Genomic DNA, 16114 nt, shown 5'->3' on the forward strand with positions numbered 1-16114 from the left:
AATGGTTAGGTAGAAATAAAGTGATAATACAAGGTAATAAAGTGTCCACTCATCAGAATATGGAACAATGCTTGGTACAGTTTTTTGAGCAATGCCCAAGCTTATGACAGGGACCTCTCGAGGCTCGACATTATTGAGGCTGAATCTATTATCTCCAATACTAGTTCTTCAAGTGTAATAGTATCCGGTTTTAGATATTCCATGATGTTGCTTTCAGTCAAAAAACACCAAAAATAAAAAAAAGAGGTGTGCAAGCTATATCTTGAAAATGAGAGTGGGGAATTCAAGACAATACTTATTCACAGTTTGGAATCCGAGTATGGGAAAGTACAAAAATAGAATTTTTCCAAAGCACAATGACATTTTATATGTGTTTGGATAACAATAGTTGTTATGGTTCATTGCACTTTCACTTTATTTTATGGTTGTTTGAGAAGACATCCTATGGATACTATTAAAGTTGAGTTGTATTGTATTTAATTTTATTTAATTTGTATTTTATTTAATTTTTTGTTATATTTCATTGAGTTTGAAAACCAAAAAAAATATCTCTAAAAAATTGAAATATCATTTGCCACTGGAGAAAAACCATGTAAACAAACACTGGCAAAACTGACAAATTTTATATTTTCCCACTATAAATTTTTGCAAACAAACACTGGCAAACTAAAATTTTCCCAATATAGATTTGTCTGGCAAATCTATAGTGGGAAAACACTGGCAAATCTTATATTTTCCCACTAGAAGTTTGCCAATTAACAAACACACCCTTAATATGGTTTATTTGGATCTTGTAATGGCTTCTATTCTAGTCCCCTGGCCATTGTCGATGTAGATTAATCATGTCCACATTCCGTTGATGATAATTTTTCCATCATATACCGACCAGTGATTTTTATCTATATTTTGCGTGTATTTCATTGAAACTCAAACTTGCACAAATGGCAATTAAAATTTATTCGTAAATGACAGTTAAAACGTAAACATAATTTCTTTTTCTAAAATACCCCTCTTTTATGAAATTAAGCAAATTTACTTTCAGAGTTCCTGCGTTCTTGGAGAACCACTCTCTCCCTCTCTCCAAGGCCACCTCTTAAAATTATCTTCCTTCACCATTCAATATCCATCATCAAACAATTTTCACTCTCAGATCTTCTGCACAAACATACCATCATGATATCAATGTATCATCTAAATTATCCTCCTTTAAACCACTTATCCTCCTTTAAACCTTTGGAATGATCAACAGTCTATAAGAGCAAGTCCAATGGGGCAAGTGGATATCCAAATATTCGAATCCGATTCGAATTCTTATTCGAAAAATCAGATATTATCTGAAAATTTCGGATTCGAATATTTTTTTTAGGTATTCGTTACTGCCAGACCCCATATTGTGTTGGGCAAACTCCAAAAACAAAAACAATTATTACAAATGTGTCATTAACCCTTGTTGCAACATTTTCAGCCCTTCTCTTCTCTTCTATTCTATTCTCTTCTCTTCCACCATCCTAAACTTTAAACCCTTAAACCCTAAAGAAAACTATATCCTAACACTAACACTAAACACTAATGGAAGAGCCCAGCCCCATTTTAGAACATGAAGATGAAGAAAAAAATGTAATGTATGATGACCTAATTCAAGAAAAAAATATAGAACAAGTTTCAAGTGAAAAAAATAGAGGAATGGATGATGATGTATTTAATAAGAATAAAGTAAATCTAAATTAAACGTAATTATGCATGTAGTAATTATGCATGCGTACAGTGATATAGGGCTGAAAGAGAAAATTCGAACACCCTAGGCTTAAACGACCGGCTAGCTGGGTCGTTCGTTATTCAAAAAACCGTGCGAAGTCCAAAACAATGTGGCCATATCGTTTGGGATTTGGACTTAGAAAAAAAAAAACTTACTGGTGTGGCTACACCATTTGGACTAAGTCCCAAACGGTGTTGTCATATCGTTTAGGACTTGAACTTTGAAAAAAAAATAAAGTTCTATTTTTTTACCTCTTTACCGGTGTAGCCACACCGTTTGGGACTTAGTCCACACGGCGTGGCCATATCGTTTGGGATTTAAACTTGGAAAAACATAGAGTTCTATTTTTTTGCCTCTTTACCGGTGTGGCCATATCATTTTAGGATTTGAACATAGAAAATTAAACACAAACAGTGGTAATCGAGCAGTAATTGAAAGTAGAAATCAAGATGAAAGAATCGAGCAATAATTGGGTGGGTTTGATGGAGAATAGAGATCGAGAGTTCAATCGAGCAGTAATCGAAACAAAAATCGAGATCAAGAGTTTGATGGAGAGTTTTTGATCGAGAGCAGAAATCGAAATAGAGGGTTTTTGATAGAGACGAAGGGTGGAACTGGTTTTCGCCGGTTTCTCGGTTTCTTGGGTATTTGGTTGGGAGGTGTATGATTCGAAGTTGTGCCCAACACAATGAGCGGACCCTCGCCCAACTCGAGTCCTTAACACAAATTGAATTAGCGAGCAATAGGACTCTTTTTTTATGTCCAAATAACAATGATACTACTACCATATCCGCATCCGATAATATCCGATCCGATTTAAAAAATTAATAGTTATTATATATAATTATTTAATTTATTTTTTATTGTATAAAATATTATATAAAATCATAAACTAATAAATATAAAACTATAATAACAAAATAATAATAATAAATGACAAATATATATATTTATACTAGTTTTTATCGTGGTAAAATAATCATTCAAAGCAAATAAAATTTTAATTAATTTTAATTTTCGGATCGGATATTATCCGATATCCATTTCGGATATCCGAAATTGGATTTGGATAAATTTTTTAATATCCATCGGATTCGGATACAGGCATATCTGCATCCGAACCTATCCGTTTGCACCCCTAGTGCAGAGTCAATGACAGGTTGCTAAAGGGTCATATAGCATCCCAAACACCAAAATGTCATTCCAATGGGGCTGCTAGAAGAGTCCTGATAAAACACTCTTAACACACGTTTATTGTTTTCAGTTACTTATTTTCTTAAGTCCGAGGTCCACAGTCCAAAGTCCGAAGTCCAAAGACCCAAATCCAAAGTCCAAAGTCCAACGTCCGTATAGTCATACGTTTTAGTCAAGTTACCTTACTCACGTGGGTTTGGTAGGATAGGTCGAGTAAGGGATCGTCCAAACCTTAGGGCTCTGAAAAGGTTCACAACTGGAATTACAACTTTTAGTGAGTAGGATTTTAGGTTTTTTAGTTGGTTTTAATTAAATTAACGGTAATGCAAATAATGTAAATTACTACGGTGATTATACACTATACCAAAACAGGACATCCCTAACAGTCAGAAACCGTTACTAAAAATATTTATAACGGTTTTTATGCGTCACAGTTTGGGCGTTGCTAATTCGTTATTAATATTCGTAACGGTTTATAACCGTTACATAATTAGTAACGCTTTAACAACGGTTTTCTTTGCTCAATTGTATTACTCTTTAACAACGGTTTTATAAAATTAGTAACGCTTTTTGGTGTTACTCTTTTTTAACATCAGTAACGGTTTTATAACATTAATAACGCTTTTTTGTGTTACTCTTTTTTAACATCAATAACGATTTTATAAAAATAGTAACGCTTTTTTGTGTTACTCTTTTCTAACATTAGTAACGGTTTTATAAAGTTAGTAACGCTTTTTTATGTTACTCTTTTCTAACATTAGTAACGTTTTTATAAAGTTAGTAACGCTTTTTTGTGTTACTCTTTTCTAACATTAGTAACGCTTTTTTGTGTTACTTATTGCAAAACTTAGTAACGGTGAAAAACCGTTACAAAACTATTTCATATGTAAAAAAAAAAAAAACCCCAAAACCACCCCCCCCCCCTCCCTTTTTGGGAGACTACTTAACCTGCATAAAGATGCCCCCACTTCTTGGGTATTTTACAATCGTCCATAATATAAACAATAAATTTTACAAGTACATCCAATCACATAATCTTTTATTAAAATAACATCACCAAAACGTCTTTCATAAATAGGACTTGCCACGAATGAAATACACACTGTTTTCCAAATCAATGGGACTTGTCATTAAACTCAAGCTCTCATATCATTTGTACAAAACTAGCACCTTCAGGGATGACTTTGGGATGGTATCATCAGAAAAGTCCCTTTCATCCTATACACCAATAGAAATAAATAAAAATGAGTCGAGCAGTAGAAAACAAATATGTATATATAGATATATACTTATATCATATTCTTAAGTAGTAGCTCCTTATACTCAAACTACGGAATTCATAAAACAGAGTATGGTAGCATAATTCTTAAGTAGTAGTATGTTTTGTCCCTTCCAAGAGATCGGAAAGTTCAGTATTTATTTTCACTGGTCCAACAACCAAACTCACAAAAAATGTGGCAACAGGGTCTCATACTCCTAACAATATGAGCAATTCAAACTCCAATAAACTGTTCCACTTGAGCAGTCTTCAAAGATCCTACTTTTGACACTGTTTTGTGCCTTCCAGAAAAATATTTGACGCAAGGAGGTGTTCTCTCGTCTCATATACAACCCTACAGACTCTATTAAATCCATGGGAAGAGTAAGAGAACAGTTATATTGATTATTACTAAGGAAGCTCATGGAGTCCAAAAAAAGCTATATGCTGAAGATTACTGACCACTACTAGTGTGTATCTACGGGTATGATCATACTATTTGCAACAATTCTTTAAGGTTAAATAGCTAAACAAAGTAAACAAAAACAAACAAAATCATTCACAACAATTCTTTGGAGCTTTCAAGAAATTTTCGCAAACACGACACCTTATACAGCAGTTTGTACTTGAGCAGATTCTAGAACGAGATTAACGTATTTGTAAGTACGCAAAAAGAGTGCCTTGGTGTTTTCAATAATCTGTTCGTACCTGCAAGTCAGATCAGAGAAGAAAGGGAGTGAGTTGGAAAGGGCTAGCCGACAAAGACGCAAATGAATGCTTAGCAGGAGGAACACCAGTTGAACACTTACACATTCACATGATTGGGTTCCATGACAACAGTTCCCGACTTGGAATCAATATTTGCGTCAAGCTTTGAATTTCGCACAAGATTCACTATCCATCTTTCAGCCTCGTCATAAGTCATATTCAACTTTTCCGCAAGTGTTGTTCGGATATAATATAAATGAAAAGACAGATGAATGGACACTCAATTTCTGCACGTCACAAATTACTAGGCGAACAAAGTGAAACTAATTTACATATAAAACCCATTCTTCAAGTCGCATTTAATTACCCTATATCAATGCACCGATGTATTTGCACTAAGTTTCAAATATGAAAACACGGGCATTTTCGAAACTCATCCCTCAAAGGTATCTTGTAGTAAAGTTGCCTTCTTCAACACGTTTTCCCAAGAAAGGATCATTCAAGATAACCCGCATTGAGTCCGTGAGAGATTCAAAGGCAGAAAAATATTTCGAGACATGCAGAAAGCGTAAGCATAAAATGCAACGTGAAACAATCACAAACACATAAAATAGCATCAAGCTTATGTAAAGATCACAGATGCATATCTTCTCCCCACCAAACAATTACTAAAAGCATAGGTACAAGCACGCACACCCTAGAAGGTTTCAAGTGATGCAATCAAGGTAATATGATGGCGATGTGTCGTATTCTCTTGAAAACATCCCGTCAAACAAGTAGTCATTCTATATGAACAACTTACACGCGAACCTTTGGAGTGGAGGAACGTGCCCTTGAGAGTGGAGAGAAGGCGTGGAGCACCGGAGTGGAGGCGTGAGATAGTTGAAAGTGAGGAACGATCATCAGTAGAGTTCCCTTAGAGGAAGCTGACAGTGGAACAATACACCTAGCAAACGGATGAACAAAGAACTACGCCAACTCCGGTTTCAAGCTCGGTGACTGAACTAATTTGATTTCAAACGCTTTTACTTTGAAGGCAATATAACATATAAGCACATGACCACCTCCACACACACACACACACACACACACACACACACAATTTATGTTGTGTGTCATCTGTTTTCACAAAGTGAGAAGTAGCTATTAAACAATTGAAGAATAGTATAAGGTGATTGTCATGCATCAAGTAGTCCTCATATTCCTTCATGTACTACAGATAAAGTAAACCTACCATTGTTAAGAACATAATCAAATTAGACACTTCATCTAACTTAAATGATGGATAAAAGCCATGTTAATGTCGTGCATACCTATGTACCAATCAGAAATCAATTGGTTCTCGCTCCAAGACCAATGATTAATCGCATTGGACATCTGCAAAAATGATATAGAGAAAGTATACAATAAATGAATTAGCATCTCATATTGCAAGTAAATACGAGTAAAAAAGAAAATGACAATTCATTGATACATGCCAAATCCGTATACAAATCCCTATACTAAAATTCAATGGATGATTCTAACCACTAAGAATGGCCAAGTCATACCAAATATATGATCTTTGGCACACTTGGGAATGGCTAAGTCTTAAAAATGCAAGCCTATTTAAATAGTAACCACTAAGAAAATCACAGTTGCTTTTAAAACCCAATAATACCTATTTCTTATAAATAAAACAACTTATTTTAAGCAAATTGAATAAAATGGGACACCCCCTTCCTGTACACCCTCCCAAGTCTGTTGTCATTCATTCTTTTGGAATTGATTGAAACATTATGTGAGTAACACAAATGGGTAAACACAAAAGAGCAAATAATTGTAATAGATTCAATGTCTTTTAAAAAAGATAATTGCATAAGTAAATATTGAGGGAAGTTGTGGTGGGGTGGTTAGAAATACTATTTTCCTATATTCCAACTAACCCAGACTTTTAGCACTATCTATAAATATTGAATCATCTAGGTGAACATGCTCTGGGGCCCTACATTTTAATTTTTACCATTAAATTGGTAAACAAATATTATTCAACAATAAAAGAAAGAAATTGGTAACCATTTAACACGTGCCTAGTACAAAGAAAATATTCAAGCAACTCAATATAGCCATGGAACTTACAACTATGAGTAACAAACAAAGATCATCACCGCTTATATCCCAAATTTCTATCTAACCAAGGTCTCAAACTAATGGCGTCTAGAAACATTTATAGGACACTTCAGCTACTCAGACATCTTACATTTTTCTGGTGCTAGCAAAAGCAAGGGATAGCAGTCTTATTATCATTTTTTTCTTTTTATCAACAAAACAATAATATTATATTATTTATAATAGTGGTGGTGTGAGAGATTCACACTACCCAAGTTACAAGCACACAAAAGCTAAGCCTCAATCACGGCATCCCATTTAAATACAAGATCTTCCAATATTAATCCCCTACACATCGGTAAATACGACACCCAATCCCACATAAGTAACTTGCAGACAACACAAAATTCAGGAATGGGGATCACATCATTTCATAATCAGAAAATAAAAATAAAAGGGAAAATTAGAAAATAAAGATCGAGCACAATTACGAGCACAATTGCAGAACATACCACCAAATTACTAGAGTTAATTAAAAAAACATAATGCAAAAAAATATAAAATAAAAATCATACCTTTACAACAAATCGCAGTATAACAGTGAAATGAGTGCACCAAGATGAGAAGATACTAAAAATTTCGCATCTTAGTATAGTAACGAGAGGTTAGGTTACTGAAAAAATCGAAATTCGTTAGATTTAAACAGTAGTAGTGAGATAGCACGAGTGAAGACTGAAGAAAAATCTATACACGAGGAACAATTCAGAAACCAGGAAAAGAAAAAATATCACCACTTAAATCATGAACTCCAACACCTACCCACCAGAATTACACATATAGAACACGTAATATATGAAAATAATCGAATTTTTACATAAGAATACAAGATATCAAAATAAAAATCATACCTTTGGTTATAACTGAAGCAACTAGCACTTGAATTCATTTTAGTTGTTGATTAAACACCAATCAGTGTGAAAAAAAAGTAGAAATTAGATGATGAAAATTGTCAAACCATAGAAGAAGAATGTGAAGGAAGGAAAAACTACCGGATGGCGGATCTTTGGCAAGAAGTGTTGATTATGTTGAGCGAGAGAGAGAGGGTGATGGAAAAATATATCAGCCGGTTTTAGTTTAGATGGAACAAGAGATAAGAGAAGAGCGCGACTTTTTCATTTTTTCCCTCGATCCCAAAATTCTATAATTTTGGTTTTTATTTTTTTATTTTCTATTATCTTAACTTTAGTCTTTACGGTTTCCAGTCAAAACAAAATTTTTAAAATACGTTACTGATTAATTCTCAAACCCCGAAAAATTAATGTAACACATTATTAGCAATTTTAACGCCCAAAAAACGTTAGGAACGTAGTTACACCTAAAAAACGTTAGGAACAAAAAAAGTGTGCGTTACTAATATCTTGTTTTGGTGTAGTAATATGTGGGTAAACAAAAATAGAGAAACAGGGAGAGAGTTAATCATACTCATGCAATAATCATTTTTTAACAGTTTATATTACCACATCACTACATCTCTAATTGCCTCGCGTGTTCGAGAGGCGACGCCGAAGTATTGATCCCTAGCGCATGCCCACATCTCTGAGCTGCATCACACTAGCATAAGGAGTTGAACTAATATTTCATCTCTGGAATATTATTTCAGCTCCTGGCTCGATTCCACATTAGCTAGGACAAATTGGAGCGCTGTCTGACACCATAGAGTCGCGTCGCGAGACATTTTGGGTCGCGCCCGAGACTGATACGAGCATCGGCCTCCAAATTTATGCAGATCTTAGTCATTTTGAGACCGAATGTCTAATCTATGCCTAATTCCTAAGTAGTGATTATAGAATATTAACGAGTCAATTCGGATTCTCACACGAGCAGGATAACCCTCCCCGAGGAGGGGGGATTAGCTCATGGTCATTGAAGGAATAATAAAACTTGCAGATACATTAAGTAAATAAATGCGGGACCGAATTACACTAGAAAAGAAATGACATTTATTAAGGGTAAAATGACTTACGATTATTTAAGCTCTTTGGAAAGTAAATGACGGAATGTAAGTGCTGAATTAAAACTAACTACTGCTAAGCGGAAGCTAGAGCATAAAATGCTGAAGAAAAATATATGAAGGCCACCCCCTCATATATATAGGCTGATATATGAAGGCTACCCGTGAATGATTTAATTGAGTTTTGGCCTTATGCTAATTGAAACGTTCAAAACTTTGAGAATCAAAGTTTTGTTTTTATCAGTTTTAATTTTGTCTTTTACCTTATTAAGGTTTCGTCCTTTAGCTAATTTCAATTCAAACCACCTGGTTTGAATTGGTATGTGTCTTCTATATTGCGAGGTGGCACCAAATTAAAACCATCACTTGCCACTTGCCTATGCTGACTCGTCATGCCTTCTGGGCCTGCAGAGTGGGTCCACTTAGTATGTCCAGTGGTGGCGCCGATTTTGGAGTTTTTACAACTTTCGTCTTTAAGTAGAGTTTGTCGCCTGCGGTCGCCTCGCGGTTCACTAGCCAACGTCGACACCCCGATTTATCCGATTTGAGCTTCGAAAGTTTGCTGTTTCTTTATATGTGGACCTGTTCTGCACTGGTTCTATTCTTTTGGAAACTTCGACTCTAGTCAGGCTCTGTTGGGCTCACTAGGGTTGAATGGGAAACTTCAAATATTCCAATATTCCCGTACTTCGATGCACATTTTATCATTATATTTATTTTAAATGCGGAAACCTGTAAAAGTACGCAAATATAATTATTACATGATTATTAAACACATAATCGACCAAAATGCTATGTCTCTCGGGGTTTAATATTACAGTTTTGGTGTTTATCAAGTCCTAAATATGGCTGGTGTGATAAACCCAACTAAATTTGTGGCCTTGTATAGCAATTGCCAAAATAAGTTGTCGGGGGACGGACGACACAGTTTCTGTCGTCTGTTGGTAATTTGTGTGCAAACAGCAGAAACTATACCGTCTGTCTCCCATTTTAATTAAATGGACGGACCATCCAGACACTCAACACGATTTATACTTAGCCAAACTCAACCAGTTCTTCACTCACATGTATTTACTTGTCATCAAAGCTTCAAGCCTCAATCATCAACCCTCACAGTCTCAACCAACTTCATTTATACCATTTCAATCACATCCATCTATTGTTCTAACTCTATTTATTGTTTCAATCACATCCATCCATTCCACCAACTTTATTTCTTGTGTCAACTTTATAGACCACAAATTTCTAATATTCTCCTTCACTTACACTTTTTGCATCATTGGGTACAATCAAAACTTCACTATTCTCAACTTTACAACCTTTTTTCTCACATTCAAAATGGTTTATTCTTCTCGCTATGTTGAATCAAGCTCCTCATCCGAAGAAGAGAACATGGTGAATGACAATGAGAACATATTCTTACATATCTTCTCGTTGTTGCAAGACATGCACGAAGCCACTCGTGATCATCGAGGCTCGGTCCCCGGTAGACAGAAATTAAAGTACATTTATCGTGATCGAATCGAGGCTCATAATAGGATTATGAAGGATTACTTCGTGCAAAACTCGAAGTATCCTCTTGATATCTTCCGTAGGAGGTTTAGGATGCAACGCCATCTCTTTCTCCAAATCTTAAAAGTCGTCCCTGACCATAACAAGTACTTTACATACAAGGTTAATGACATTAAAAAACAATGTTTGTCGGGTATGCAAAAGGTGGTTGTTTGTATTTGTTTGATTGCATATGGTTGTAGTGCAGATGCATGGAATGAATACGTTCAAATAGCAAAGATCACTCTTTTCAAAAGCTTGAGACATTTTTGTGATGCCGTGATGGTAGTCTTCGAAAAAGAATATATGAGGACTCTAAACGAAGAAGACATTCAACGTCTAATTCAACAAGGTCAAAATTGTGGCTTCCCGGGTATGCTTGGAAGCTTGGATTGTATGCATTGGCAATGAAAAATGTGTCATACGGCATGACAAAGTATACATATAGGACATAAAAAGAAACCTACGATAATTTTGGAAGACGTTGTCGATAAAGACTTGTGGATTTGGCACACATTTTTTAGTATGACGGGTTCAAACAATGACATCAACATGCTTCAACGTTCTCACCTCTTTGACAATCTTATGCATGGTGATGCTCCTCGTTGCAATTACACCGTGAATGGTCCCCAATACAAAATGGGTTAATGTCTAGCCAATGAGATTTATCCTAAATGGGCTACACTTGTACAAACAATCCCTCACCCAACAACTCAAAGAGAGAGATTCTTTGCTAAGATACAAGAAGTGTGTCGAATAGATGTCGAATGTGCATTTGGTGTCTTATAAGCTAGGTGGGGGATAATCAAGAGGCCGGCGCGAATGTGGAGTAATGATGACATTAATCGGATAATAAAAATGTGTATCATTTTACATAATATGATTGTCGAGGATGAACAAGAGATTGATATTGAAGATTAGCAAAGTGACATTTCTTGGGACCCCCTAGTCGCATTGCATGTTGTAGGAAATCGACATGAGAAAATTGCAAGAAGACTCAACACACTTCGTCGAATTCATAGCAGATAAACTAATGTTCAACTAAGAGTTGATCTCATCAATCACCTTTGGCAATATGCATATCAGGGAATGTAGTATGAGAGTTATATATGTTATTAATGAGTATTATTTATGTTTGTTTTATAGTTTGAGTATTATCTATGTTTAACTTCATATTGTTTCTCGAAAATTCAAATTAAAATTATATTAAAACTTAAAATTGGATTACAATATTGGAAATGAACTAACAATAACAATGAAAATGAAAGAGCTAATACCATTGAAATTAATCTAACTAGTAGAAGCATCACCCCCACTAGAAGCATCACTCGGAGTTCCAAACGTTTCACTCTCTCTCCTTTGACGAATTATCTCTATTTTCATTATCTTAAAGTATTTAGTAACTTCTGGCTCAATAGTCGAAGTATATTGTGCTAATATTTTGTTGTCTTCTTTCCACTTCTTGAGTTCCATCAACTTCACCCTATTGGTGGTAGCATTCGTCGTTTTATGGGTTGGGTTTTAATCTTTCTGTGGTTCAGGTTCTTTTGGGCCTAATTTAAAATAGTGTTGTAGGCATGGGCTATATACTAGTATATATACAAAAGAAAATTGCTAAATTAGGAAAACAGGGGAGAATCCCAGACTATTGAAACCAATCTATATATTAGAGTATTCACAATGCAAGTCACTATGAAGTGAAATTGAGAGTTTTCACATTTGAATACCAAAAAACCCTTGCCCAATGCAAGGGTGACAAAGTCAGTGACTTGTAACTAAGTCACAACGAGGGTAGCACTTGCTACTGAGATTTTCACTAAGTTGTGAGCTTCAAACGGAATGTTTTATTTTGTCTCGTGTGTTTTTTTTAAATTTGTTCGTTTTTTTTTTTCCGGACGAAATGAAACATTCCCGTCTCGCGTGTTTTTTCGACTTTTTTTCGGTTTTTTTTTTAACTTAAGACGGGATGTTTCATTCCGTCCAGCTCGTTTTTTCGATTTTTACATTCAGACGGAATCAAACATTCTGTCCGAGGTTTAAAATCACCTCTGCATTGGGCAACATTTTTTTGTTTTTCACCACAAAGGTAGCAAAGAGGGGAAATAGTTCTACGTGGAGGTGAAAAAAAGTTGCTTGCATTTGGAATGCTCTTATGGGAGAGAACAAAGCCACCGGTTGAAGAGGGGAGGTTGCCACCCTAAAACAAAAAGGAATATAAGAAATTGGAGGGCAGTAGAAATGAAAAAAACAAACAAGCTTTATTAAACAGGCCTGGTCTATATACAACATATACATACTTATACTCTTTTTAACTTATATATTTACAGTATATACAAGGGAGAGGGTCTATCACAAAACTGTAAATAATTTACAGAGATATATGCACAAAATATACGAGGGAGAGGTTCCTATGCCTAGTCGCAAAACCGTAATTAATTCACAAAGGACATGTTTAAGGCACCATTCCAGAGGAATTGCTCGGTTTGATTGAACAAATAGCTTGGACTCTCACTTCCATCAAACTCGCTAAGCAACGAGTTACCGTCAGAGTACACATATGGAAAGTCAGAAATTCTGTCATAGAAGATTGCATTGTATTGCTTGTCACTGCTGGCCTGTTGTTGCTCTCTCGAGTCTTCCCAATCAGTTTCATCCTCGCTTGAGCTAGAAGAATTCTTCTCCACGAGTTCTTGAAATATTGAGGACCTGAGTAGGAGCTCAAGTGCAGTAGATGAAGAGGACTTCTTGACGGAGTCCTTTTTCAGGAAAACATGCTTCTTCTCTTGAGATGAGTCGAAGTTAGTAACTGCAGAGAAAAATGATGGTTCTGGCGCAACAAGGGATTCATCACTTGATTGTTGTTTCAGAGGTTCGGTTGGTTGCGTGGCCCCTGGCCTTAACCAGCTGATATATGTGCTCAAGTCAAAGTTGGTCACAGCATTTATCCCTCTGTATTCAATTGCTGCAATATCGTAAGCACGAGCAGCCTCCTCTTGAGTACCTGCAACAGATATCAAATCAATTGAGAGACATGCAATGATAACCAGTTCTCAGGAACATCAAGGATAAGGCATTTTTATCCACCGCCATATACTGGACTACTGGCTCATCTGTTGAACAACCAATACATGTTTGTGATGTGCAACACATGAACTAGAGCGTTTATGACGTAGCTCTGGACTTTAGCTGAGTGATCAGTACAGTGTGTGGAATACTCAGAACAGTGTGTGGAAGTTGGAACTTACTGTATGTGCCAAGGTAGAGGTACTTGTTTCCAAAAACCCTTCCTATCCTTGCTTCCCATCTTCCATTATGATGGTGTCTGTATTTATTCCGAACTTATAACCTTTAGATTCTTACACTCTGTAAAAGAAAAGAAAATCAATATTTAATATATAAGGGAAGGAGAAAATATACCTTGCAACTCCCCTGTACTTGGATGCACCTCTTGAGAAACCACTGCTTTTCCTGTTAAAGCCGAAAATGTGATTATAAAACTAAACAGTAGTAAATTTAATTTAAATGTCAGATTTTATTCCCACCCCCTTCCCAAGTTATTATTGTTATGCAAGCTTACGGAAGAAACTAAAAATATCTTCTTCCCTGAGGAGGTTATTGTTACTATGACTACTTCCATGCATTAGGCTGTTTGGTAAATATTTGAAGGGAAAGTCAGGTTCAATACCTTCTTAAACAGGCCAGGTACTCTTCTTTTGTTAAATTTTGCATTGTTTCAATCTCTTTCTCATAGCTAGATACCGGGAAATTTGTAAAAGTAGCCATTCCCCAGTACTTGAGTGCAGCTAGATCATAAGCTCTCGCTGCAGATTCTTCTTCATCATAAGCCCCTGATAAGTTACACATTTTAAAATGTTTAGTTTCTCTGTTGTATTCAGTATCATTTTTCAAAATGATGAAGAAATAGAATCAGTATACTCACCAAGATAGACTGTTGAAGCCAAGATCAAATGGGAAGCACAATCCAAGAACACAAGAAATGCAAGCAATTAGTATCTAATGAAGTTTAGAGTGAAGTGGATAACTTACACAAAATAAAGTACAGAAAAAACAAGCATTTACATTCATGTTACCTTGTTTCCCCTTCTTTCTTTGCGTTGTGTTCCAAGAACCTTTGTCCCATAGATGTGCTTCAAATCGACCAGTCCATCTATGTCTGAGGTTGTTATAGCCAGAGTAATGTAAGCTAGTAGAACGATAAAAATGGAAGTATGTAATAAGGAATAAAGATAAGAGGACAATATCAAGCTTACTACGAACCTGCTAACCCCGCGAAATTTGGAACTTCTCTTCGAAGTAGCGTTGGTAGTAGTCTGGTCAATATTTTCCTGTTGCTGTTGCAGCTGCTGCTGCTGCATTTTTTTTCCTCTTTTGTGATCAAAGACATTAAGATTTGCAATGGGTTCTCTTCGCCTTCTCTTAACACATTTGCGTACCACACCATCATCCATGCTCAAAAGATGCTTTCCACACATTGCTTCACACTTAATTTTCAGCATCTCCATTTCCATCTCTTTTAGTTCCTTCCCAGTTGCATGTGAAGTGTTTTTCTTTAATTGTTTGCTTTACTGTAAAGAAACTAATGCATGTGTCTATATATATGGCAATTGTCTTTTGTACTTATTTGTTTTGTTTTTCCTCTTAAAGTGCGACTTTGGAATAAAGACAAGTTCATCGATGATAAATGAATACCGTGAACATTCAGAACGTTTCAGTCATGGAAGTCTTTTTGGCTTGATCATGGTTTCTAGTTTTAAAATAAAGCAAAAGGGCATCATTCGGTCTAACAGAATCATAGGAAAAAAAGGTGGACAACGAGTATGTCCTAAAGCATCCAAAGTTCAGTTTCCATTCATATTACTCTCAAATCTCAATAAGCAATGCTCTGATAATCACACATTTCAATAGATCCATTGATATACACCACATGCAAAGCCATTAAAATTTTATGTTGTTAAATGAATTTAATTGAAAAAATAATGGATTCCATGATCCACCAACTAAAATTCAACATTGTTGAATTGCTATGACTTGGGGTACACTGTTAGAGTTATGCGTGAGTCATTAGACAGGTGGGACAAGTCGCCCAGCCGAAACTAATTAAGCCGTACTATCGTTTCTCTTGATCTCCATTCTCTCTATACTTATTACTTAATAATAATATAATTTTACTACACTAAACTTGTATTAACACAGCATATCATATTAAATGAGACTTCCATCTCTGTTCTGGCATAGTGGCATGTACTTCCCAATGAATTCTACTAGCCGAATAAAGTTAATTCAACTCCCTTTTTCGCACTTTGCAATCGTTTAGGAAAAGGACATTGAAAGTAGTTATTAGGAAAGAAACAAAGGGAGAATTTTTAAAGGTAAAAGTTAGACTAATGAATATGTAGGACAAGTTTTTAAGTAAGACAAATTGGTGTCTGGTTACTAGAAGTCAAAGCTCCAAAATGTTGTGGGATATATACAACTTAGTATTGTGGATCTTTATGATAAATTCTATGTAGCTTGCCATTGGATTCTT

General features: G+C 35.6%; 1 protein-coding gene and 1 long non-coding RNA gene across 2 annotated transcripts; both read right to left on the bottom strand.

Annotated features, from left to right (window-relative positions):
• Window positions 1-4634: 4634 nt before the first annotated feature.
• Window positions 4635-5149, bottom strand: LOC147522713 (uncharacterized). The gene is made up of 2 exons (XR_015195518.1): window positions 5018-5149; window positions 4635-4916 (listed from the first exon to the last, which is right to left on the bottom strand). It is a non-coding gene; the product is annotated as an uncharacterized LOC147522713 (long non-coding RNA).
• A 7656-nt stretch (window positions 5150-12805) lies between these two features.
• Window positions 12806-15163, bottom strand: LOC147522714 (uncharacterized). The gene is made up of 7 exons (XM_086594867.1): window positions 14845-15163; window positions 14658-14740; window positions 14507-14515; window positions 14252-14414; window positions 13984-14034; window positions 13812-13888; window positions 12806-13567 (listed from the first exon to the last, which is right to left on the bottom strand). The coding sequence occupies exons 1-7, from the start codon at window positions 15093-15095 to the stop codon at window positions 12999-13001; spliced, it is 1203 nt and encodes a 400-aa protein (XP_086450993.1). The 5' UTR covers window positions 15096-15163; the 3' UTR covers window positions 12806-12998.
• Window positions 15164-16114: the final 951 nt, after the last annotated feature.

Source organism: Coptis chinensis, chromosome 1, assembly GCF_015680905.1.
Source record: "Coptis chinensis isolate HL-2020 chromosome 1, ASM1568090v1, whole genome shotgun sequence".
NCBI classification, from domain to species: Eukaryota; Viridiplantae; Streptophyta; class Magnoliopsida; order Ranunculales; family Ranunculaceae; genus Coptis; species Coptis chinensis.

What these genes read in the sequence shown, in the direction of transcription:
- LOC147522714 (XM_086594867.1), bottom strand. Translation starts at nt 15,095, where the DNA reads ATGGAAATGGAGATGCTGAAAATTAAGTGTGAAGCAATGTGTGGAAAG. An exon ending in TACCTGGCCTGTTTAAGAAG is followed by an intron (nt 14,035 to 14,251) that starts GTATTGAACCTG and finishes CGGCTTTAACAG; the next exon opens with GAAAAGCAGTGGTTTCTCAA. An exon ending in CCTCTACCTTGGCACATACA is followed by an intron (nt 13,568 to 13,811) that starts GTAAGTTCCAAC and finishes TATCTGTTGCAG; the next exon opens with GTACTCAAGAGGAGGCTGCT.